We start from the raw sequence: 25691 nt of genomic DNA, 5'->3' as shown, positions 1-25691 counted from the left end.
GATCCGCTGAACTACTCCTGCATTTTTGTGTCTTTTTTTGTAAACCAGCATCTGCAGTTCCTTGTTTCTGCAGCTTTATTTGTTCTGTGTTTGGAGAGAACACAGTCTCCTGGGCAGAGTAGATGGATTGCATAACTGGTATAGATCTGGTCTGATTTCCTCTCCGCTCAGAACATAGGTATGTGTTGTTTCTGATCCTATTTCCTGCTCCAAGCTCTAAGCAGGCTCAAGAGAGTAATCTCATGAATATGATCATATTACAAGTAAAAGCGATAAATACATTCATGAGACAAGATTAAAATTATTTTTAAATAACTGAGGATGTAAGCAATTGCAAACAGTATCCAGCCGAGTACTTAAATTATCTTCCAACTTTAGCTTCCCGGAAAGCAGAACAGCAATTCAATACAAAAATATTCTTCATTATCCAACCATTTCAAGAAACATTTGGAAAATCAAGTGCAGTTCAAGCATTGATTTCCAGTCATGGAAGCAAGTTTTTTTTTAAAATTCATTAATTTTTCAGGATGCAGGTGTTTCTGGCAAAGCCAACATTTGCCACACATGTGTAGAAATGTGCAGATGCTGATTTAAGCCGAAAATAGACACACAATGCTGGAGTAACTCAGCAGGTTTTGTGTCTATCTTCAGATTAAACCAGCATATCATATCATATATCTACAGCCGGAAACAGGCCTTTTCGGCCCTCCAAGTCCGTGCCGCCCAGTGATCCCCGTACATTAACACTATCCTACACCCACTAGGGACAATTTTTACATTTACCCAGCCAATTAACCTACATACCTGTACGTCTTTGGAGTGTGGGAGGAAACCGAAGATCTCGGAGAAAACCCACGCAGGTCACGGGGAGAACGTACAAACTCCTTACAGTGCAGCACCCGTAGTCAGGATCGAACCTGTGTCTCCGGCGCTGCATTCGCTGTAAAGCAGCAACTCTACCGCTGCGCTACCGTGCCGCCTTCCTACACATTTTGTCTGCTCTGCTGCAAAATCTCCTCAAGGTATGTCTACTTTGAAGAAGTTCTCCTCCTCTCTCTGACGAGAGTTCTGCAACATCCTCTCTTGTTGCTCCCCTCCCCCTGTGTGATTCTTCCTGCTCTACGACTCTACGGCTTTTTTGTATATCTTTCATTCATTTGTTCTATATCTCTCTACTTCACCGTCGATATCTCTCGTTTCCCTTTCCCCTGACCCTAGTCTGAAGAAGGGTCTCGACCCGAAACATCGCCCATTCCATCTCTCCAGAGATGCTGCCCGTCCCGCTGAGTTACTCCAGCATTTTGTGTCTATTTACCACACATCCTATGGATACAGGCAAGAGCTTCACTCCATCAATCCTTATCAAGGAAACAGGCAGGAGTCTCACTGTACCTCTCCACCCCATGGAGAGGAGAATAGCAGGACACATGGAAGTATAAGCAGGAGTGGCCAACTACCCCTTCAAGCCTGCCCTAAAGTAGCAATGGCTGACCTACGCTGACCAGCCATATCCCTCATTCCACGTGCCCATCCTACAGGGACAGACAGGAGCTTCACTCCACCTGCCCATCCCATGGTACTACAGAAACATCACTCCATCAATAGACAATAGACAATAGACAATAGGTGCAGGAGGAGGCCATTCGGCCCTTCGAGCCAGCACCGCCATTCAATGTGATCATGGCTGATCATTCTCAATCAGTACCCCGTTCCTGCCTTCTCCCCATACCCCCTGACTCCGCTATCCTTAAGAGCTCTATCCAGCTCTCTCTTGAATGTATTCAGAGAATTGGCCTCCATTGCCTTCTGAGGCAGAGAATTCCACAGATTCACAACTCTCTGACTGAAAAAGTTTTTCCTCATCTCAGTTCTAAATGGCCTACCCCTTATTCTTAAACTGTGACCTATAAACTATAAATCAGAGCACTGTTTTCTTTTTAATGGCATGAATGTTCTTCCAGGATAACAACACCTCTGTATAAGGCTGTCAAACAGGAATGTTACCAGGGTGTATAATATTGTGAACGGATGTTGTGATTTTCTGTTCACCTATTAATTGATTTTGCTATGTTACAAATGATTTCAAAAACATTATTAAAATTCTTGTGCATATTGGAGGCATATTATGTAGATCAATGTGCAGAGAAAAGTGACATAGGCATGGCACATTTGGGCCTTGGCAAATACCTTACCCTAACATGTTGTCTGTTCCCTTGAAATCCCCCTAAAAGCTGCAACAATAGGGAGAAAATATGGGTCAGAAGTTTTGTTTGTGCGGGAAAGCCTACTACCACGAGGAACAGATCCAGCTTATGTGAACATTCATTGTTCTTATCTCCAAAGCTTTATCATTTCTTCCCATTTCTTGCCTTGAAAGAATCAACGGTGCCACGGCTGAAGATGAATCTCGCTTAAAGCTCCGTGAAGGATTTTCTACTGTTCAATGGGCATGGACTACATTATCTTGAAATGTAGGCCCCTCAATTCATCTCCCTCCAGATTGTTTGTCAATCTGATCAATATATTGTGATGTGTCGGCTGTAAAAGTGACTAGCCATCATCGATGTTGAACAGAAGTGTAAAGATTTCAAGCTCCCAATAACTGTTTACGTAATTTTGAGGAAAGTTCAGAGCCCAGAATTTTTCAAGTGAAAATATCGTTCAAGAAGAAATATGAAGATATTAGGCAAGCCATTTAAGTATTTTTAGCAGGGATTAATTCATTGATGTGTTATAATTAGTGCAGGTGAACCTCACAGCAGCATGTCATGTTATTTGTATGTGGGTGATTACTGCTGTGCTGTATTAGTGTGGAAATGGTCATTGGATTGGATTTTGATCCATGATTTTGCAGGTCCCTTAGGAGGGGTAATAATCTAGCGAAGAGCCCCTTATAGTCTATACAGGCAATACCTCCTCCCCTCACTCAGCTGGGAGAAAAGGCTGTTGATGTGGAGCTGGGCCTTCATCATCGTCTAGCTTCTGCTGTTATTCTAGGCCATTGGGTCCTTCCTGCCTCCTGTTCCTGTAGTACTGCATCTCCCTCTGCCCTCCCTCTGATGCTCTCCGATGACTGTCATTTGTGAAGATGTGTAGTGGACAACACATGACTATGGAATCTCTGGGGTTGGTGACATGCATTGTTCGGTGCCCTCGGACTGACACAGGCAATCAAATCTCATCTTAAGGAGACCAGTGGTATTTTCCATAAATATCATGGTATTTTGAGGGCTCTCGTTGCATCAGTGCTCAGTTGCTAGTTGGAGATGTAGGTTGGTGTCACGAGCGACGTAAGTCGAAAGTGACTGTTGTCCCTCAGGATCGTAGTCCCTTAGGGAAGCAAAGGGATGTGGTGGAAGGTTGTTTGTTTGGACTGGAGGCCTGCGATTAATGGTGTGTCTCAGGGATCGGTGCTGGGCCCTTTGCAGTTTGTCATCAATATCAACAATTTGGATGAGAATATGCACGGCATGATGAGCAAGTTTGCACATGACACTAAAATAGGTGGTATCATGGACACCAAAGATGGTTATCAAGAATTGCAGTGGGATCTTAATCAGCAGGACAAGAAGGCTAAGGAATGGCAAATGGAATTTAATTCAGATAAATGTGAGGTCAAATAAATAAGAGTCAACCAAAGGCAAGACCTTCAAAGTGTTATCGAGTAGATAGATCTTGGAGTAGAAATACACATTTTTTTCCAAGTGGTGTCATATGTAGATATTGTGATGAAGAAGGTTTTTGACACAATGGCCTTCATCAATCAGGGAATTGAGTATAGAAGTTGAGACGTTATGTTACAGGTGTACAATTTGTTGGTGAGGCCACAACTGGGGTATTTGCCTCCATCTTCTGTCTTGGAGTAATGTGCTTAGTTTCGGTCACACTGCTATTGGAATGATTCCGTTAAGCTGGAAAAAGTGTAGAGAAGATTTACGAGGATGTTGCAGGATTGAGAGCTTGATTATGGGAAGCGGTTGGGCATGCTGGAACTTTATTCCTTGGAGCGCAGGAGGCTGAGGGGTTACATAAAATCCCGAGGGAAATAGTTAGGTGGAAAGAACGCAATCTACTTCCCAATGTAGGGGACTCAAGACCCAAGATCTAGAGGGCATAGGTTTAAGGTAAGAGGGAAAAGATTCAATAAAAACTCAAGGAGCAACATTTTCACACAGGTGGTGGATACATGGAATGACCTGCGCATGAAGTATTTGAGGAAAGTATAATAACTGTATTTAAAAGACATTTGGATAGGTACGTGATTGGAATGGTTCAAAAGGATATGTCAAATGTGGGTAAATGGGACGAGCTGAGATGGGACATCTTGGTCAGCATGGACGAGTTGGGCTGAAGGGCCTGTTTCCTTGCTGCATGACTCTATTCTTCCCTCCAGGAATGCTGACTATTGAAAATGTGTGGAGTGTTCACCCCCGCAGTATAAAGGAGCTGCCAGGATATATGGCAATAGACAATAGGTGCAGGAGGAGGCCATTCAGCCCTTCGAGCCAGCACGGCCATTCATTGTGATCATGGCTGATCACTCTCAATCAGTACCCCGTTCCTGAAGAATGGCATTCTTCATCTCCTCTCATGACATGCAACCAATTGTAGATTTCGGGTATTTTTTAAACAAGTTCTGTTGATAAAAAGATACTCATCATATTACGGAGCACTTAAGGACCTACTGGTCAATGTAGTAGCTCTCACAGGCAGCCAGCAATGTTGGAAAACCCCAGTGCCAAGATGCCGTATTCTCTTCATAAAAAGTAGGAATCTTCCTTCCATGAGTACCGGGCCTTGGTGGATCTCTCTGATGCGGTTGTGAGCAGAAAACTGAGGGCCACAGCAAGGATCTGCTGCAGCTGACTTCAATGATCCAGTGGATGGAAAATCGGGAATGATCTTGACTTCGACAGAGAGAGAAAAATCCAAGCATGAGCGTGGGCCAGAGGTCCTCCTGGAAAACCTCACGCAGTGGTGCTGATAGTTTTAAAACCTGAGCTTGCAAACGCCTTGTTATTTCAAGAAGTCTAGGAAGGACATAGTGGGCAAGAAGACCTTTTTTTTTAAACAGGTTCTTCAGAGAAGGGTTTGTCATTGCCTTCTGTCATGAGATGCCCGTAATCCACTTAGTTGTCCATTGCGCTTATTCCAAACGCTGAACCCATGGACTATTGTCGATGGCGCCATCACCAAGAAACTCCGGCGTTGCACATATGGGAGAATGATGAGAGGAACAGATATAAATTCTAGTCCAATTTGTGGCTTTGGAAGCTGATTGAGCAATCTGCAGTCATTTATCAGGCCAGCCAGCTAAATCTCTTGACATCACCTGATTGTTCCTTACAATGGTGAGAAAAGCAAAATGCGCTCTTGGATCTCATGAGATTATTCCACTGTGGCTGTTGTGTTGTACTCTGAGGTCTAATTGTTGCAAAGTGCGAGTGGAACCATTTATTGTATGATGAATGATGCCATTATGAGCATGCCTGACGCTGGGACATTGTAAGGCATACTTGTGCAGATGATGCCCTACAGTGACTGATCTAAATTTGTGATTGTCAAAATTGTACCTGGAAATGATTGCTGACATGACCTACTGCTGGTAAAATCGAACCTGGATTATATAGCATCTAAAAATGCACCATGCAGTTTGTTCTTTCACTTTCAATATTTTCCTGTGCTTGGCCTTAGTCACCTAATGCCATTCTAACATCAAATTTCCATCCCTTCCTTTTACAACCTGCCTGATTTTATTTAAGTTGTTATTATGCTCAGCATCCTTGAATATTCTCCTTACACATACAAATGTTTCCTTATTTGAAGCTCCACTGCCTGATATTACCTTAAAGATAAGGCAATATGAGGAGAAAAGCCGAGTCAGGGGGTATGGGGAGAAGGCAGGAACGGGGTACTGATTGAGAATGATCAGCCATGATCACATTGAATGGCGGTGCTGGCTCGAAGGGCCGAATGCCCTACTCCTGCACCTATTGTCTATTGTCTATTGTCTGTTGTCTATTGTCTAAAAGACGAAGTGCGAAGGTAAGCTAGTCAAGAATATAAAAGAGGATAGTAAAAGCTTCTTTAGGTATGTGAAAAGAAAAAGATTAGTTAAGACAAATGTGGGTCCCTTGAAGACAGAAACAGGTGAATTTATTATGGCGAACAAGGAAATGGCAGACGAGTTGAACAGGTACTTTTGTTCTGTCTTCACTAAGGAAGACACAAACAAACTCCCAGATGTACAAGGGGACAGAAGATCTAGGGTGATGGAGGAACTGAAGGAGAAACTAAATTCACATAAGTCAGGAAATGGTGTTAGGTAGACTGATGGGACTGAAGGCTCTGGATCAGTTCTTGTGGATTGGAGGGCAGCTAATGTTATCCCACTTTTTAAGAAAGGAGGGAGAGAGAAAGCAGGGAATTATAAACCAGTTAGCCTGACATCAGTGGTGGGGAAGATGCAGGAGTCAATTATTAAAGATGTAATTTAGATAGCAGTAACAGGATCGGTCCAGGTCAGCATGGATTTACGAAGGGGAAATCTTGCTTGACTAATCTTCTGGAATTTTTTGAGGATGTAACAGAAAGTTTGATAAGGTCCCACACAGGTAGTGACTAGCAGGGTGCTGCAAGGCTCGGTGCTGGGACCGCAGCTATTCACAATATATATTAATGATTTAGATGAAGGAATTATAAGTAACATTAGCAAATTTGCAAATGACACAAAGCTGGGTGGCAGTGTGAACTGCAAAGAGGATGCTATAAGGATGCAGGGTGACTTGGATAGGTTGGGTGAGCGGGCAGATGCATGGTAGATGCAGTATAATGTGGATAAATGTGAGGTTATCCACTTTGGTGGCAAGAACAAGAAGGCAGATTATTATCTGAATGGTGTCAGATTAGGAAAAGGGGAAGTGCAACGAGACCTGGGTGTCCTTGTACATCAGTCACTGAAAGTAAGCATGCAGGTACAGCAGCCAGTGAAGAAAGTTAATGGCATGTTGGCCTTCATAACGAGAGGATTTGAGTATAGGAGCAAAGAGGTCCTTCTGCAGTTGTACATGGCCCTGGTGAGACCGCACCTGGAGTATTGTGTGCAGTTTTGGTCTCCTAATTTGAGGAAGGACATTCTTGCTCTTGAGGGAGTGGTGTAGGTTCACGAGGTTAATTCCCGGGATGGCGGGACTGTTATATGATGAAAGAATGGAACGATTGGGCTTGTATACACTGGGATTTAGAAGGATGAGAAGGGATCTTATAGAAACATATAAAATTACTGGACATGCTAGATGCAGGAAACATGTTCCCGATATTGGGGGAGTCCAGAACCAGGGGCTACAGTTTAAGAATAATGGGTAGGCCATTTGGAACTGAGATGAGGAAAAACTTTTTCACCCAGAGAGTTATGAATTTGTGGAATTCTCTGCCTCAGAAGGGAGTGGAGGCAGAGAATTCAAAAGATAGTTAGATAGAGCTCTTAGGGCTAGCGGAATCATGGGATATGGTGAGAAGGCAGGAACGGGGTACTGATTGTCGATGATCAGCCATGATCATATTGAATGGCGGTGCTGGCTCAAAGGGCCAAATGGCCTACTGCACCTATTCTCTATGTATCAATCCACCACCTTGAGTTCAGTACGGTTTATGTATAGTCCATTTTATCAGATCAGCCTCTGCATATGCAGTATTGGTGTCAATGCCTCATGAATCAATAATGGAATGGCTATCCATGGTTCTGTTGGTAGTCTAAATATTAGCAAGCATTTCTTTGGCAAAGGGAATGCTTCTTATTGATAGATTTTAATTTGCCATACAAATCTTTCAGGTTTTTCTGAATTCTACACTCCACTAAGAAGCTAGAACTAGTTTGTGATATGAATTGTCATTCATTTCTTCAAGGAGGAGCAGCTTCTATGAAAATAATGATCGCGGTGAGAAATTGAATTCCAGTATTTGAATTATGTCAGTCCTGTGACCGAATTTATGTTATCAAGCAAATATGTGCTGCGTTTCATAACTAAATTGAATTGCTCAACTAAGCCCCACTTCGTAATAGCCTGTTCTTTGAAACGACTGAAAAAGCAATTTTAAACTAAGAAATTTAACATGAAATGAACCAAAATACATAACTTTGCCTTTCAATTCCATTAATCCAAAAATTACATGTCATCCATTCTTTTACATGGAAGTTGAACTTTATCCAATCTATTCACATCCTGGATAAAGGTTATGTAATATTTCAAAGTTAAATCAAGCAAAACTCCAAATCATCTGTATAACATACTTATGGTTTTTTTCTGCACGCCTTCATTACATTGACATGTCCATCAGGCCAGTAGTTCAGATTCCATCTTCTTGTTACATTTTCTTTGATAGTGAAACAAGTAGCAAGTGGAGAATTTTACAGCGTGAAATGTTTAACTTCAGCAAGGACTTAACATTGGAATTCTCAGACCATCCACTGATGTCAATGGAAAGGAACACAGAGCCAGGTCTGATATCACTTAACCTCAACAGACCCACCATGTCGTACTGTGAGTCCACAGTCCTGCACTATGCCTCATGTGAACTGAAGGCTGTTTTACACATGAGCTTTGATCCATCCCTGACTGTCTCTTCCTCACAGATGCAATCTTCCAGCTTTAGCTGTTTTATATAGCTCTGCAATTTCATAGATCTTTGGAGAGGAAAATGTTCTTTTCAGCCTGAGGTGTCTTTTGTCTGTATCTGATCTATCGTCTGGGAGATTTAAATCAAAAGGCGTGACATTTTCATCTAAATTATTTTCTCATTTTTTTTACCACCTATACAATCCTTGAGTATTAAAAGTAAAAAAACTTACGAGAACAGGGTTGTGACAAAGGGAAATGGACAGTGTGAGTCAGGGGTGCACACCCACACCATTTACAGCTTGTAAATCTGAAGCACATAAATCAGAAGGATGAGTGTGATATGGAGTTTGAGAATGTGGATCAGAAATGTGCAACTCGCAATGTTGGCCCTTTCAACCCCACTGTTGGCCCTGGGGTCTATAATGACAGATGCAAAACTGGCAGCACTATCTGTGAACCAGATACAGTGCATTCTGAAAGTATTCAGACCCCTTCACTTTTTCCACATTTTGTTACGTTACAGCCTTATTTTAAAATGGATTAAATTCATTTTTTATCATCAATCTACACACAATACCCCATAATAAAAAAGCGAAAACAGGTGTTTAGAAGATTTTGCAAAGTAATTAAAAAGAAATAACTGAAATATCACATTTACATTAGAATGCAGACCCTTTACTCAGTACTTTGTTGAAGCACCTTTGGTAGCGATTACAGCCTCAAGTCTTCTTGGGTAAGACGCTACAAGCTTGGCACACCTGTATTTGGGTAATTTCTCCCATTCTTCTCCGCAGATCCTCTCAAGCTCTGTCAGGTTGGATGGGGAGCGTCGATGCACAGCTATTTTCAGGTCCCTCCAGAGATGTTCGATCGGGTTCAAGTCCGGGCTCTGGCTAGTCCACTCAAGGACATTCACAAACTTGTCACGAAGCCACTCCTGCATTGTCTTGGCTGTGTGCTGAGGGTCATTGTCCTGTTGGAAGGTGAACCTCCGCCCCAGTCTGAGGTCCAGAACGCTTTGGAGCAGGTTTTCATTAAGGATCTCTCTGTACTTTGCTCCGTTCATCTTTCCCTTGATCCTGACTAGTCTCCCAGTTCCTGCCACTGAAAAACATCCCCACAGCATGATGCTGCCACCACCATGCTTCACCGTAGGTATGGTATTGGCCAGGTGATGAGCAGTGCCTGGTTTCCTCCAGACGTGACGCTTGGCATTCAGGCCAAAGAGTTCAATCTTATTTTCATCAGACCAGAGAATCTTGTTTCTCATGGTCTGAGAGTCCTTTAGGTGCCTTTTGGCAAACTCCAAGCGGGCTGTCATGTGCCTTTTACTGAGGAGTGGCTTCCATCTGGCCACTCTACCATAAAGGCCTGATTGGTGGAGTGCTGCCAATATAGTTATCCTCTGGAAGGTTCTCCCATCTTCACAAAGGAACTCTGGAGCCCTGTCAGTGACCATTGGGTTCTTGGTCACCTCCCTGACCAAGGCCCTTCTCCACCGATTGCTTAGTTTGGCCGGGCGGCCAGCTCTATGAAGAGTCCTGGTGGTTCCAAAGTTCTTCCATTTAAGAATGATGGAGGCCACTGTGCTCTTCAGGACCTGCAATGCTGCAGAAATTGTTTTATACCATTTCCCAGATCTGTGTCTCGACACAATCCTGTCTCGGAGGGCTACAGATACTTGTTTTGTCTTCATGGCTTGGTTTTTGCTCTGACGTGCACTGCCAACTGTGGGACCTTATATAGACAGGTGTGTGCCTTTCCAAATCATGTCCATTCAATTTAATTTACCACTGGTGGACTCCAATCAAGTTGTAGAAACATCTCAAGGATAATCAATGGAAACAGGATGAACCTAAGCTCAATTTTGAGTGTCATAGCAAAGGGTCTGAATACTTATGTAAATGTGATATTTCAGTTATTTCTTTTTAATTACTTTGCAAAAATTTCTAAACACCTGTTTTCGCTTCTTCATTCTGGAGTACTTGTGTAGATTGATGATAAAAAAAAAGAATTTAATCCATATTAAAATAAGGCTGTAATATAACAAAATGTGGAAAAAGTGGTCTGCATACTTTGTGAATGCACTGTATGTGTGGTTATCTGCTGTTGCTGCTGTTGGTCACTGTGTCACATGAGAGAGGTACATTAGTGAGTGAGGTGCAATGTGTTTGCATGAAATGCTTGTCTTTGTCCAATGGCTGAGATTGCATGATCAGAAATAAACTGTGAGAAAAACTCAATAGGTCAGGCGGCATTTATGGAGGGAAATGGGCAGACAATATTTTGAATTGGATGCTTCTTCAAGACTGTAGTAGAGGGGAGATAGCTGGTTGAAAGAGATGGGAGGAAGAGTTGAGGCAATAGCTGGAAAGTGATAAGTGCATCTAGGTAAGCTGGGGTTGATTGGATGATCAGGTGGGTCAGGCATCATCTCTGGAGGGAAATGGGCAGAAAACATTTTGGGTGGGCCCCCTCCTTCAAATAGAGGGGAGATAGCTGGTAGAAAGGTAGCTGATGATATGTGTAAGCTATGCAGTGTCATTTTGAAGTGGGCAACGTTGTTGCGTGTTTGCTAAGTGCTTTGGGTTATCTAGAGATTGTTCCAAGGTCCTGAATGGCAGAGATTGGTGGTGGGTCAATGATGTGGTGTGGAAAACAGAGCAATGCCTGACACCAACTCTACTTTTGAAAGATTTCCCTGAGATAAAGACTCTATCTATCCTTCTACTCCCCTCATAAACTTTATAAACCTCTGTGAGATCACCCTCAACCTCCTAGTTTCAGAAAGAATAAACCCAACTATCCTGCAACATGACCTCCCAACTCTCAAGGAAATGAGACCCAGCCTACCCAGCCTGTCCTTATAACTCAAACTGACATCCTTTCTCCTGATTTGGTCTCCAAATTTGAGGAAGTTTACCAGGTTAATTCCCGGAATGGCGGGACTGTCATATGTTGAAAGACTGGAGCGACTAGGCTTGTAAACACTGGAATTTAGAAGGATGAGAGGAGATCTTATCGAAACGTATAAGATTATTAAGGGGTTGGACACGTTAGAGGCAGGAAACATGTTCCCAATGTTGGGGGAGTCCAGAACAAGGGACCACAGTTTAAGAATAAGGGGTAGGCCATTTAGAACTGAGATGAGGAAAAACTTTTTCAGTCAGAGAGTTGTGAATCTGTGGAATTCTCTGCCTCAGAAGACAGTGGAGGCCAATTCTCTGAATGCATTCATGAGAGAGCTAGATAGAGCTCTTAAGGATAGCGGAGTCAGGGGGTATGGGGAGAAGGCAGGAACGGGGTACTGATTGAGAATGATCAGCCATGATCACATTGAATGGCGGTGCTGGCTCAAAGGGCCGAATGGCCTACTCCTGCACCTATTGTCTATTGTCTATTGTCTATTGATTTACTGTGCAAAGTATGAATACACTTATTGACAAATAACAGCAGTATATCCCAGCTTAAATTTAGACTACACCCACCTTCTTCACTATTATCGTAGATAGCATATATTTTAACAGAATCTCATTGCCTACTTTTCTCTGGGTTACATGAAACACCAGGCTTTCATCAATGTTGTTGACACTGAACTGGGTCTTGGGCAATTAGGGAATTCAGCTTCACCAATCACATCCTAATAATGAATAAAATGAATCTCAATTGCCCAAGAGATGGTTCGGGTCTCTATTTTTTTCTGTTGCATGGATATGCTTTATCTTGTTCGAAAACTCTATACTGCAAAAATATTGATTTTTGCTATGTATTTAAGTCACATTTCTTAGTTTATTGGCATTAGCTTTCCTCTGGAGCATACCATTCAGATTTTAAGAAGTATTTTGATTCTGAATGCTGAAATATTTTTGGCTTCCTTTTGCTTGTTCAAAGGTGGTCATTAAAATCTCTGCTTCCTTCATCTCTTAAGGTGAAAGGCCAGATTGTGCAAGGCACAATCGAAACAGTGGAAGAATTTGTGATATGAATGTTAAAAACATGTTTGGGGCAAGATCAGGAGTTGGACTAATGATGTTGTGTGGCATTTGCCATGGGAGAGCTACCAGGTCTATAAAGCAAGCGCCTGAGTACAGTCAGACATGCACTGGCAATGCAGAGTGATGCTGAGCTTAGGGGCATTTACAATGGGCTGCAAGGTTTCTGGAAGCAAGGTTCCAGATGAAGGTCATTTGTGCACAGAGGAAATTAAAGGGAATTGAGTAACTACCTGTGGATAAATGGGTGAGGAGTAGAAGGAACTGCACCAGAGAAAGACTTTGCTTTGGGTCCAGATTATTCAAGCAAGGGGGGGGGGGGGGGGGGAGAGAGCGAGGGAACATAGTGAAGAGGAACAATGTGGAAAGATGCGGTTGGAAGCTCTCATCTTAATTTCTTTAATCTCGTAATAGTAAATGGACAGTTTTTCTCCTGTTGAAGTTGCCCTGAGAAGATAACTGTCCTTTTGTTCATTGTCCTAAAGCATTGCAGATATCAGATCGATAATATGGAGTAACCTCTGAATACCATGGCCAAGCCATCTCTGAGGGCAAACTACATTACAGTCAAATATTGACCAGACTTTATCTGAAGAGCGTAAATAAAGTAGTCGTTTTTAGAATAACCAAACACCCTTATAATTTGCTGATGTTAGGTTTTTAACTTCAATTTGTTTTAATCGTTTCAAATTCTTATGTGGTATTGTGGGATATTAACTCTTTCCCTAATTAGTCCAATCAGATAATCACTGCAGCATTCTATCTCTACATATGGGAAACGAGAGACTTGCCATCGACTCCGATAAATAGAACAGAAGTGGTGGTGTAGCAAGAGATTAACTTGGACATGCCCGTTTGTTTAAGTTCTAGTGTTTAACTAGTTAACATAGTTAAATGACTGCCAGCCAGGAAATAAGTATACATTAGTAGTTGACACTAGGTTGAAGGAGAATTCTAAACAATAAGAAATCAATTAAGCAGCAAAGACAGATAAATGAGTAGCAATGGCGTTTCGAGTGAACAAGAGCAAGACTGCGTGATTGGGCTTAAGAAATATGCAGCAAGGTAGCACAGTGGTAGAGTTGCTGCTTTACAGCACCAGAGAACCTGGGTCAATCCTGACTATGGATTGCATGTAAGGAGTTTGCATGTTCTCTCTGGGATTGCGTGGGTTTTTTCCGGGTGCTCCAGTTTCCTCCCACATTCCAAAGGCATACAGATTTGTAGGCTAATTTGGCCGGTAAAAATTATAAATTGTCCCTAGTGTGTAGGATAGTGTCAGTGTACTGGGTGATCGTCGGTCGATGTGGACCGGGTGGGCCCTAGGGCCTGTTTCTGCGCTGTATCTCTAACCTAAACTAAATACACTGTGATAGTAGATAGGAGCAAGACTGTTTTCATCTCTTCATTGAACTCTAAAAGATGAAGGACAACAAAATTTCCACTCTAGCAACCAGTTTCTATTGAACTATTTCCACTGTGGAATTATTGTTCCAATTCCCTCTTGTGTAATCGGATAACTTGTATTCATCCATCTCTTCACCTCATGCATGGCAGGTCCTGAGTATAACCATATAACCATATAACAATTACAGCACGGAAACAGGCCCGTTCGGCCCTACCAGTCCATGCCGACCACTTTCTCTGACCTAGTCTCATCTACCTACTCTCAGACCACAACCCTCCAATCCCCTCCCATCCATATACCTATCCAATTTACTCTTAAATAATAAAATCGAGCCTGCCTCCACCACTTCCACCGGAAGCTCATTCCATACAGCCACCACCCTCTGAGTAAAGAAGTTACCCCTCATGTTACCCCTAAACTTTTGTCCCTTAATTCTGAAGTTATGTCCCCTTGTTGGAATCTTCCCCACTCTCAAAGGGAAAAGCCTACCCACGTCAACTCTGTCCGTCCCTCTTAAAATTTAAAAAACCTCTATCAAGTCCCCCCTCAACCTTCTACGCTCCAAAGAATAATGACCCAACCTGTTCAACCTCTCTCTGTAGCTTAAGTGCTGAAACCCAGGCAACATTCTAGTAAATCTCCTCTGTACCCTCTCCATTTTGTCGACATCCTTCCTATAGTTTGGCGACCAGAACTGCACACCATACTCCAGATTCGGCCTCACCAATGCCCTGTACAATTTTAACATTACATCCCAACTTCTATATTCGATGCTCTGATTTATAAAGGCAAGCATACCAAACGTCTTCTTCACCACCCTATCCACATGAGATTCCACCTTCAGGGAACAATGCACAGTAGTGTTTAATTAACGACGTGCATTCTTGCCATTCACCGGTTCTATTTCCAGTACAGTCTACAGTACATATCGTTCATATAATAAACAGAAATGTTGTCAGATTGCTGCTGGTTTGACAGCTTTATATCTATCACAAGCAAATGGCAACCTTTTGATTAGAACATGAAATACAGTATAAGTAAAAGCATATCAAGTGTGATTTATAGCCTGTACTTCTTCATGGGCCCAGTGGGATTGGTTTGTATCATCATAGATTTCAGGCAGCTATGTAGTTATTCTATGATCATAAAAAATAGACCTTTCGGCCTACCTTGCCCACACCGACAATCGTGTCCCATATACATTAGTCCCACCTGCCTGCGTTGGGCCCATATGGCTTTGAACCTATCTTGTTTCTAAACATTGCGAGAGTAGATCTTCTTTAACATTGCTGTTATAGAGCACAGGGAAGATGCCACCAACACTGTTGGTTGAATGAAACTATTTTCAATTTCTTTTCATGGGATTAGATCATAATCTTTCCCATTTTATTTATCACAATTTTTGTTTATCAAGGTGTATTGCACAAAATGAAGACAAAAGAGACTGCAGACAAAAGAGAAGGGCAGGGAGAGGGTGGGGGGGGGGGGGGCGGGGACACAAGGAACTGCAGATGCTGAAATCTTACTGTTGGGGGAACTCGGTAGGTTAGGTAATATCTATGGAGGGATAAGGCCAGTTACATCAGAAGATTGAGACCTCCACCCTATGGAAATTCTTGACTCTTTTCATTTTTTGAGGAGTGAGGTAGAATTGTGACCAAAATTCATTCCTTCACTTTCTCTATCATTTTTGGTCTCCCCATCTCATCTGATGAAAGTAGAACTCCCAATTCTACCTCACTCCTTGAAAAGGAGTGTAGAAAAATAACTGCTGATGCTGGTACAAATCGAAGGTATCTCAAAATGCTGGAGTAACTCAGCAGGTCAGGCAGCAGCTAGGAGAGAGGGAATGGGTGACGTTTCGGGTCGAGACCCTTCTTCGGACTGATGAGTAGGAGGGCAGGAGGAATCACAGAGGGGGAGCAGCGAGAGAGCATGTTGCTAAACTCTCGTCGAAGAGAGGAGGAGAACTTCTTCAAAGTGGACATACCTTGAGGAGAAATCGCAGTGGACAGCAAGTTGTGTAGGAAAATAACCGCAGATGCTGGTACAAATCGAAGGTATCACAAAATGGAGTAACTCAGCAGGTCAGGCAGCATCTAGGAGAGAGAGAATGGGTGACGTTTCGGGTCAAAACCCTTCTTCAGACTGAACGGGTCAAGACCCTTCTTCAGATTGATCAGTCTAAAGAAGGGTCTCAACCCGAAACATCACCCATTCCTGCTGAGTTACTCCAGCATTTTGTGAAATAAATACCTTCGATTTGTACCAGCATCTGTAGTTATTTTCTTACAGTCTGAGGAAGGGTCTCGACCCGAAACGTCACCCATTCCCTCTCTCCTAGATGCTGCCTGACCTGCTGAGTTACTCCAGGTTTTGTGATACCTTCACTCCTTGAAAACCTATTTTCCTTTTCACATCAAGCACATGATTTCTTCAAAATAATTTTTGTGTTACACAGTTTAAGACCATCCGTGTATCACGTAATGCCTTGGTAAGTAGTGAGAATCATGTAATTAAATCACTATTAAAGGTAATTTACAGGAGTCACCTATTGATCGTTTTCACTCTGGCCTTCAGACATTCGGGTATGCATAACTATCAACAAAGACTGTTATTCCATCTTTACTCCATGAGAACTCATCAGTATCTATAACTCCATGACATGTACATCATGGGTTATTAAATGATCATAATTGTGCTAACTTATATCTATTGTCTATTGTCTATTGTCTATTAAATAGTTTTAAAACAATATTGTTGAAATCATAATTGAATGCTGGTTTGGCCCATTTTGGACCAGTGGATGTGGAGTATTTCAACTTTCCTCTTAGCGGCTCATGCTTACGTTCTGGTAATACTTTAAAAAAAGGTTAAAATAAGTGAACAGAAACAAAATGATAGATTGTCTAATATTTGTGATTTTACACAGAGCGTAAATAGTAATAATTAAAATGGTGGTTACACATTTATCTGCTTTCTGGTGGCTGAGGTTTTTAAGAAATAATTTTCATTCTTCAGGAATGTTCTGACTGTTTAGAATACATTGGAACATTTGGCGAACACTTTGTGCATGACTTATTCCTGTCTTTCTTGTTAAAATTACCATTGCTATCTAACATTGTCAGTTGTGACATTTTGGCTTGTTGTTAACATTAATATTTTTGCAGCTGTTTAATCACACTCTGTTTTCTTGATGCTGCAGTTGCAAACATACTGTGGCGAGAGGAAGGTACTGAAGCAAGTTCTTGTCTTTTAGTGATTGTGTACTTGTCAGCTTCCATTACTGGAGTAATTGTTTAAAATTGATTTATCATTAAAACTATTGTCATGAATGTTTCCATCCAAACTTTAAAATAAATACTGTTGGTAAATAGTAAATTGCCCTTGGAACGTCTTGTAATAGCAAGTACATAGCTCCTGGTCATTAATAGCAATAGAGCTGATAAATCCTCAGGAGAATGTTTAAATGCTTATACCAGTGCTTACATCGTTAACTCGAGTCAGAATTGAATCATTGTAAAAATTGTATATTGTATCTGTTCCTTTTCAATGTAGGTTACTCTTAAAATAATGTTTAGAATGTTTTAAAAAAATAGTTGAACAAAGGAAGTGCACAGCCAGTCAGTCAGTATCAGAAATAGATTAGATTAGATTAGATTAGATTAGATTAAACTAGATTATGTAGGTATGTAGGTTAATTGGCTGGGTAAATGTAAAAAATTGTCCCTAGTGGGTGTAGGATAGTGTTAATGTACGGGGATCGCTGGGCGGCACGGACTTGGTGGGCCGAAAAGGCCTGTTTCCGGCTGTATATATATGATGATGATGATGATGATTAGATACTTGTATTGTCACATGTGACAAGACACAGTGAGATGCTTTGTTTTAAATACTTGGCCATACAAAGAATATACTGTTAATGCAGCAGGATCCTCTTCAAAATGGTTCTGAAGGAAGCCCTAGCAGAAATGTTAACCGACCTTTCTTTCTCTCCTGCTGACCAAATGTGCACTTCCAGCGTTTTTTGTTCCAATTTCTATTTCCTGTATTTGCAATGCTTCCTCTTATCTCTTTAAACTTGCTTGTCGTGTTCTATTTTTCACCAGGACTGGGCGTAGGAAACATGTTCTATATATTTTATGACAATGGAATCAAGGTGATTCAGCCAATAGAATGTGAGATACAGAGGCACATTAAGCCTTCAGAGAAAGTCCTGGGCTATCAGGTAACTTATTATCTTTGTGTAAATGCAGTCGCTTAGATTGATCTATTGATTTATGCATCACCATGGATAATTGTCACCGTCAAGGAAAGTCACCCATTTATACAACATTGCCAAACCTAGCTTCAGATCTGCTGTGTGTCGGAAGGAACTGCAGATGCTGGTTTAAACCAATGATAAACACAAAATGCTGGAGTAACTCAGCGGGACAGGCAGCATCTCTGGAGAGATGACATTTCGGGTCGAGAACCTTCTTCAGACTGAGAGTCAGGGGAGAGGGAGATACGGAAGTGTAGTGTGTGAAAACAGGGCAAAGGGGACAGAGATCAAGGAAAATGTAGAATAGATCATTGTTAGCTGGGAGAAGGTAACAACAAAGCAAACAGAGATAAAATGTAGTCGGAGACAGTCAGACTAGTCGGAGAACTGGAAAGAGGGAGGGTTGGAGAGAGAGGGAAAGCATGGGTTACTTGAAGTTGGAGAAATTAATGTTCATACTGCTGGGGTGTAAGCAGCCCAAGCAAAATATGAGGCACTGTTCCTCCAATTTGTGTTGGGCCTCACTCTGATAATGGAGGAGGCCCAGGACAGAAAGGTCAATGTGGGAATGGGAGGGGGAGTTAAAATGTTTATCAGCCTGGCGATCAGATCTGCTGTGACTTGAAACCGAAGCAAACACCATGATAGAAGTGTAACTGCTACCAATTTCCAATATTTGTCCCATCCATTTATAACATCGATTTTGCTTAGATGGCCTGGAAATTGCATTGTCTTTTATATTTCCACGCTTGATCTTTCCACCTTCAAGCTACATCTTCTCATATTTTAGTTTTCCATCCTGGGAAAAAGGTTCTGTCTGACCACCCTGTGGTCTCCCCTCAACCTCTGGCCTTCCATAGAAAACAATCCAAGTCTGTCCAACATCTATCTCCCTGTAGATAACACTCCCTAATCCAGGCTTTGCTTGGGTCAGCTGGATCGAGGAGCATCAGGAACAAGCCAAGTGACAGGGCCTTGGTGAGACCGCACCTGGAGTATTGTGTACAGTTTTGGTCTCCTAATCTGAGGAAAGACATTCTAGCCTTAGAGGGAGTACAGAGAAGGTTCACCAGATTGATCCCTGGGATGGCAGGACTTTCATATGAAGAAAGACTGGATAGGCTAGGCTTATACTCGCTGGAATTTAGAAGACTGAGGGGGGATCTTATTGAAACATATAAAATTCTTAAGGGGTTGGAGAGGCTAGATGCGGGAAGATTGTTCCTGATGTTGGGGAAGTCCAGAACCAGGGGCCACAGCTTAAGGATAAGGGGGAAGTCCTTTAGAACCGAGATGAGAAAACATTTCTTTACACAGAGAGTGGTGAGTCTGTGGAATTCTCTGCCACAGAAGGTAGTTGAGGCCAGTTCATTGGCTATATTTAAGAGGGAGTTAGATGTGGCCCTTATGGCTAGAGGGATCAGGGGTATGGAGAGAAGGCAGGTACAGGTTACTGAGCTGGATGATCAGCCAAGATCATATTGAATGTCGGTGCTGGCTCGAAGGGCCGAATGGCCTACTCTTGCACCTATTTTCTATGTTTCTATGACAGTGATGATGATCCCTGGGATCAGTGTAGGAAAATCCCTGGGATCAGGAACTGATGGTTGCTTATGATAGATTGACCTCACTGGGAAGCAATGATACTTTATTGTCACAAGTACCTAGGCACAGTGAAATGCTTTGTTTTGCTTACAACCCTGCATAATCCTAAAGCGGACCTCACCTAGGCAGTACACACGTGTCACCACATTTCTGGTGCCGGCAAAGTTCACTGAGCACTCGAAGTATTCAAGAGATATTTAGATATAGCTCTCAGGGCTAACGGAATCAAGAGATATGGGGAGAAAGCAGGAATGGGGTAGTAATTTTGGATGATCAGCCACGATCATATTAAATGGCGGTGCTGGTTCAAAGTGCCGAATGGCCTACTCCTGCACCTATTTTCTATGTTTCTATGAAAAGTCTCTTCACTGTCGAGTGTATTACTCAAAATGGTGGTGTTCCTCAAATTCCGGCTGCTCGGTTATCTTAATTGTCGCATCTTTGATCATCCTTCTTCAGCTGTCAAAGCCCTAACCTCTGGAACTCCATTGATAAGAGCATGGCATTGGTAGAGTATGACTAACCAACTGAAAATGAAGAGACAGGATAAATGAAGCATTTTCAGATGGCTAAATAAAATTTGCCAGACTCCATAAGGATCAGTGCTGGGATCTCATTTTTCCACAAGTGTTATTAAAGATTTAGATGTGACAATAAAATGGTATTAGAATGGGATTGGTGTAATGGGAAAGCAAATTAAAATGGATGCAGAGTTAGGAAAGTGAGATTGAGAGACTAAAAGAGTCCATATTAGTAGGAAGAAAGGAACAGCAGAATGTTATTTACGTAGGGAGAGACTATAGGAGGTTGTGGGTGGCCTCATACATCAAACCAAATACCAGCAAACAGGTATAGCATTGAAATGTTGGCTGTCATGGCATTAAGGAGAGAGTGTAAAAGTCAAGTCAAGTCAAGTCAATTTTATTTGTATAGCACATTTAAAAACAACCCATGTTGACCAAAGTGCTGTACATTTGATTAGGTTCCAATAGAAAAAAAAATGAAAACATACAGTAGCACGCAAACAGTTCACAGCGCCTCCTCAATGAGCCTCAAACGCTAGGGAGTAGAAATATGTTTTGAGCCTGGACTTAAAGGAGTCGATGGAGGGGGCAGTTCTGATCGGGAGAGGGATGCTGTTCCACAGTCTAGGAGCTGCAACCGCAAAAGCGCGGTCACCCCTGAGTTTAAGCCTAGACCGCGGGATAGTGAATAGCCCCAAGTCGGCCGATCTGAGGGACCTGGAGTTAGAGAGGGGGGTTAGAGAGGGGGGTTAGGCGTGGTACAGCTGTACAGGGTGCTGGTGAGATTATGTCTGGAATAAAGCAGATAGTTTTGGTCTCCTTGTTTAAGGTGAGATATATTTGCATGGGGGACAGATAAGAGATGGTTCACTAGGTTAATTTCAGAAATGATGGAGTTGTTTAATGAGGAACAATGAAGCAGATTGGGTCTCTACATATAGGCATTTAGAAAAATGAGAGGTGTTTTTCCTAGAAACGTAGAAAATTATCAGGGGGTTTAATCAGGTGAGATGCTTTCTCCTTGTGTGGGAATCTACAATTGGAGAGCAGAGTTTCAGAACAATGGGTTTAAGAAAGTGTTGAGGAAAAATTTCTTCTCCGCATCATGAACCTTTGGAATTCTCTATTCCTGAGATCTGAGGGTATATCAATGAATAAATTCAAGGAAAAGAAAGACAGACATTTGAGTACATGGGAGTCAAAGGTTACGGGGACGAGGCAGGAAGATAGATTTCAGACTAAAATCAGTTTATTTTCTTGCCTTAACCCAATTCTCATTCTACATAGCTTATAGAACACATTTTCTGAGATTGATTTTTTTTTAAATTAATATGCCACTCCATTTCTCACATTTTTGAGATTTATTTGTGGTCACAGCTTCACTAAGATTTATGGTACAATTTATATTTTATAATCTTATAAATGTGCCGCGGTTGTGAAATAAAAATCGCTTGAAATGATGAAGGACTTTGTTCCAGACTGTAGAATAAGAAATGGATTTGACAGAATCTTTCCAATATTATTATGATGGCAGCTTTCCAATATTATTATGATGGCGAGCTAGCAGGGGGAGAAGATTGTAAAACACGAGATTGTGAAACTCGAATACCGTTCTGAAGCTTTGCAAGAAAGATTTAAAATACTTTTGTATAATGGTTGTTGCTGTATCTATAACTTCAGCTTTTGAATATTATCTGATGGCATCATTGTACATTTTCCTATCTTTGTACATAATACATTTGAAATTAATTCCTGTTCATTTTGTTTGTTTATTTCTTAGCTAATCATGGTCAATATTACAATCGGCATTTATTTGGATGTTCAGCTTTACATGTCCATGCAATGGAGATGCATGCTGTTACGCTAGTATTTTGCAATTCTATTGTGTCCACCTATTAAATACTTCATTCGACAAGCGAACAAATTACTGAACTCAAAAAAGAACTGAAGTAGCAGAGTAGACGAAATGTGTAGGAAGGGACTGCAGATGTCGGTTTAAACCAAAGATAGACACAAAATGCTGAAGTAACTCAGCGGGGCAGGCAGCATTTCTGGAGAGAAGGAATGGGTGAAGTTTTGGGTCAAGACCCTTCTTCAGAGTAGAGACAGGAATCTACTATCCAGACTTGATCTGGTCATCATAACTGCTGATATAAGATAATAACTGCTTTGTATCTAATCTCTATATACTGGCGTTGGCTCCAAAACCTTCAATACAAAATGGTTTGCAAAGCTCTGGGCCAGAGACAATTATTTAAACTCTCAGCTTCTAAGGAAGCAAGAGAGGAGTCGAAGATGAGAGTGCCAAAGGAGAAATTATAAAGATCTAGGTTTAGGTGTGTTATTGTGTGTACCCAAGGACAGTGAAAAGCTTTTGTTTACATACTAACTAATCAATTCAAATAATACTGTACATGAATGCAATCGACTCAAACAAAAGTACAAAGGTAGAATAAAGAGAAAAATACAGTGCAGGATATCGTTTCTTCGCATTGTGGTGTAACAGTTCCAGGGAAACAGTATGATTTCTACAGCGAGGTATTTATTTCACAAAATGCTGGAGTAACTCAGCAGGTCAGGCAGCATCTCAGGAGAGAAGGAATGGGTGACGTTTCGGGTCGAGACCCTTCTTCAGACTGATGTCAGGGGGGCGGGACAAAGGAAGGATATAGGTGGACACAGGAAGATAGAGGGAGAACTGAGTCAAGACCATTCTTCAGACGCCAATGATACTGATTGGGGCATGTATTCCATTACGCTTCCCAAAGTCGATAACTAGCTTCTTCGTCTTGCTGATATTGAGGGTGAGGTTGTTATCCGGACACCATCTTACTAAGCTCTCTCGCTCCTTCCTGCAATCCATTTCATCTTATGTTTGAGATGCTTCCCACCATAGTGGAGTCATCTGCAGACTTGTAGATGGAGTTAGAACTGAATTAGGACACTCATTTGTGAGTGTCTAGGGAGTATAGTACTGGGCTGAGAACACATCCTTGCAGAGCACTAGTTTTGAGAATTATTGTGGAGGATAATCCTCACTGTTACCTAGCCTCACCGATTGTGGTCTATCGGTCAGAAAGTCAAGGATCAAATGGCAGAGAGGGGTGCTGACAAATAGATCCAGGAGTCTGGAGATGAGTTTGCATTGGATTTATGGTGTTGAAGGCAGAGCCAGTGCTAAGCTATTAGCAGAGGCGTTGGTCGTGGCCATATCTTCAGTGTGGTTGGACCCAGGACATATTATGGGATGATATTTACACCTGGGAACTTGACGCTCTCAATTTTCTCCACTTCAGCACCATTGATGCTGACTGCAGTGCAACTACCACCCTGCTCCTGAAGTTAATGACTAGCTCCTTCGTCTTGCTGATATGCTGACATTGAGGGAGAGGTCATTGTCTTGACACCAAGCAACAAAACTCTATCTCCGTCCTGTACCCTGCCACTGCCTTTGATAGAAATCCAGCCCACTATCGTGGGGTTTTCTGCAAAGTTATGAACGGCGTTCGGCCAGAATTTGGCTGCACAGTCAAAAATGTAATGAATATCAGTCAATGCATTTGAGAAGGGGAGATGAGTGGTGGGGCACTTCAATTAAAATCACTTTATAGTTTTACATCGCTTATACTAAATCATTCTGTACTCCCTATGTTCTGTGGTAAACATTACCGAGAGTTATAAGAAGAGGACCATTTTAATTCATTATTCATGATTGTTCTATTGTGATCATGTTTAACTAAATGATTCTAACGGATTATCTCAACAAATAATGGTAGATTTGTTAACATTATATATTTTTTTATGGTCAATTATTTATTTTGAAGTATGATATTACTTCAGACTATTATATATAATTTCGTATTTAAGGCATAATCTTTTCAGTGAAGAACACTGCACATTTTAATAGTCGAACAATCTGCATATATCTGTTTTATTAGGAATACGGCTCCCTTAGCCCATCAGAGTAATTTTAAAGCTAATGGTATCTGAGAAGATCGTTGCCTTTAAGATCAATTTGCACATGAATTTGAAAATGACAAATACTGGATCCTGCACAGAATTAAAAACATATGGATTGTACTTAGTTGCCAGTCAATGTATGGGAGAAAGGGAGATGATGAGTGGGGTGCTTCAGTCAAACATTGCTTTATAGCATTATCTCTCCAGTGTTAAATCACTCTATACTCTCACTGGTCTTTGGTAACAATTATTCAGAGCAGTAAACTTAGGTCAATACCGTTTCCATTATTTATGACTGTTCTACTTGTGCTCCTAGAAAGTGGTGGTGTTCAGGACACGAGAACCTCCTATAACTCATGATCTCATCCTCTTCCATAACTCAGCCCACAATCTAAATTTGCAGTTAGTGTAAAGATTTACAGATATAATCTTCGGCATGACAACATGAAGTTAAATATATAATTGTACCGAGATTAGCAAGGTACGAAATTTAATGTCAAAGGCAGCATATCACTGTTTTCTAGTGTTTCAGCCACGTACATCCCATTAATTACAGCAAAGAAAGAGCATGTGTTTATGTAGCACCTCACACAAATAATGCATCCCCACATAATTTACACTTGTGAATGAAGTGTGGTCATGATTGTAATGTAGGAAACACAGAACTCAGTTTGTACACAGGAAATTCTGCAAATAACAATGAGAGAGGGGCCAGATTATTAGACTGAATAAAAGGTTGTACTATTTTGGGCCCAGCCTATTCCCTGGACTCTCTACTCACAGTCCCTGCAAAACATGTACTTCGTTTTCCAGGATGCAGTCGACTGGATAAACTGCCCCTCTAGACCCAACTGGCATCTGGTAAGGTTCCAGCAAAAGAGTAGAACTCAATCAGAAGCTCCTGAGGCACCAACCCAAGAACACCTGTAGTCAAAAACATCAGAAAGCTTTTTAACAACTTTGATTTCCTCTGACAATAGATAATAGACAATAGACAATAGGTGCAGGAGTAGGCCATTCACCCCTTCGAGCCAGCACCCCCATTCAATGTGATCTATGCTGATCATTCACAATCAGTAGCCCGTTCCTGCCTTCTCCCCATACCCCCTGACTCCACTATCGTTAAGAGCTCTATCTAGCTCTCTCTTGAAAGCATCCAGAGAGTTGGCCTCCACTGCCTTCTGAGGCAGAGAATTCCACAGATTTACAACTCTCTGAATGAAAAAGTTTTTCCTCATCAGACAGTCAGAGGCATTGAAAAAAAGTAGTGCATTGAATTTAAATAGAAGCACTTTAAAATACTAACAAATAAAATATTAA

General features: G+C 41.6%; 1 protein-coding gene across 2 annotated transcripts in view; it reads left to right on the top strand.

Annotated features, from left to right (window-relative positions):
• fstl5 (follistatin-like 5) overlaps positions 1-25691 on the top strand; it is a 614890-nt gene that overhangs the window by 530361 nt on the left and 58838 nt on the right. The window contains exons 11-12 of one of the 2 annotated variants that reach the window (XM_078406747.1): positions 17224-17250; positions 18128-18246. In XM_078406747.1, the coding sequence (XP_078262873.1) occupies positions 17224-17250; positions 18128-18246 (146 nt within the window). The remainder of the gene's footprint in view (positions 1-17223; positions 17251-18127; positions 18247-25691) is intronic. The other variant, XM_078406756.1, reaches the window with a different exon arrangement.

Source organism: Rhinoraja longicauda, chromosome 1 (assembly GCF_053455715.1).
Source record: "Rhinoraja longicauda isolate Sanriku21f chromosome 1, sRhiLon1.1, whole genome shotgun sequence".
NCBI lineage: Eukaryota > Metazoa > Chordata > Chondrichthyes > Rajiformes > Arhynchobatidae > Rhinoraja > Rhinoraja longicauda.
This window is presented reverse-complemented; position numbering and strand designations above follow the sequence as displayed.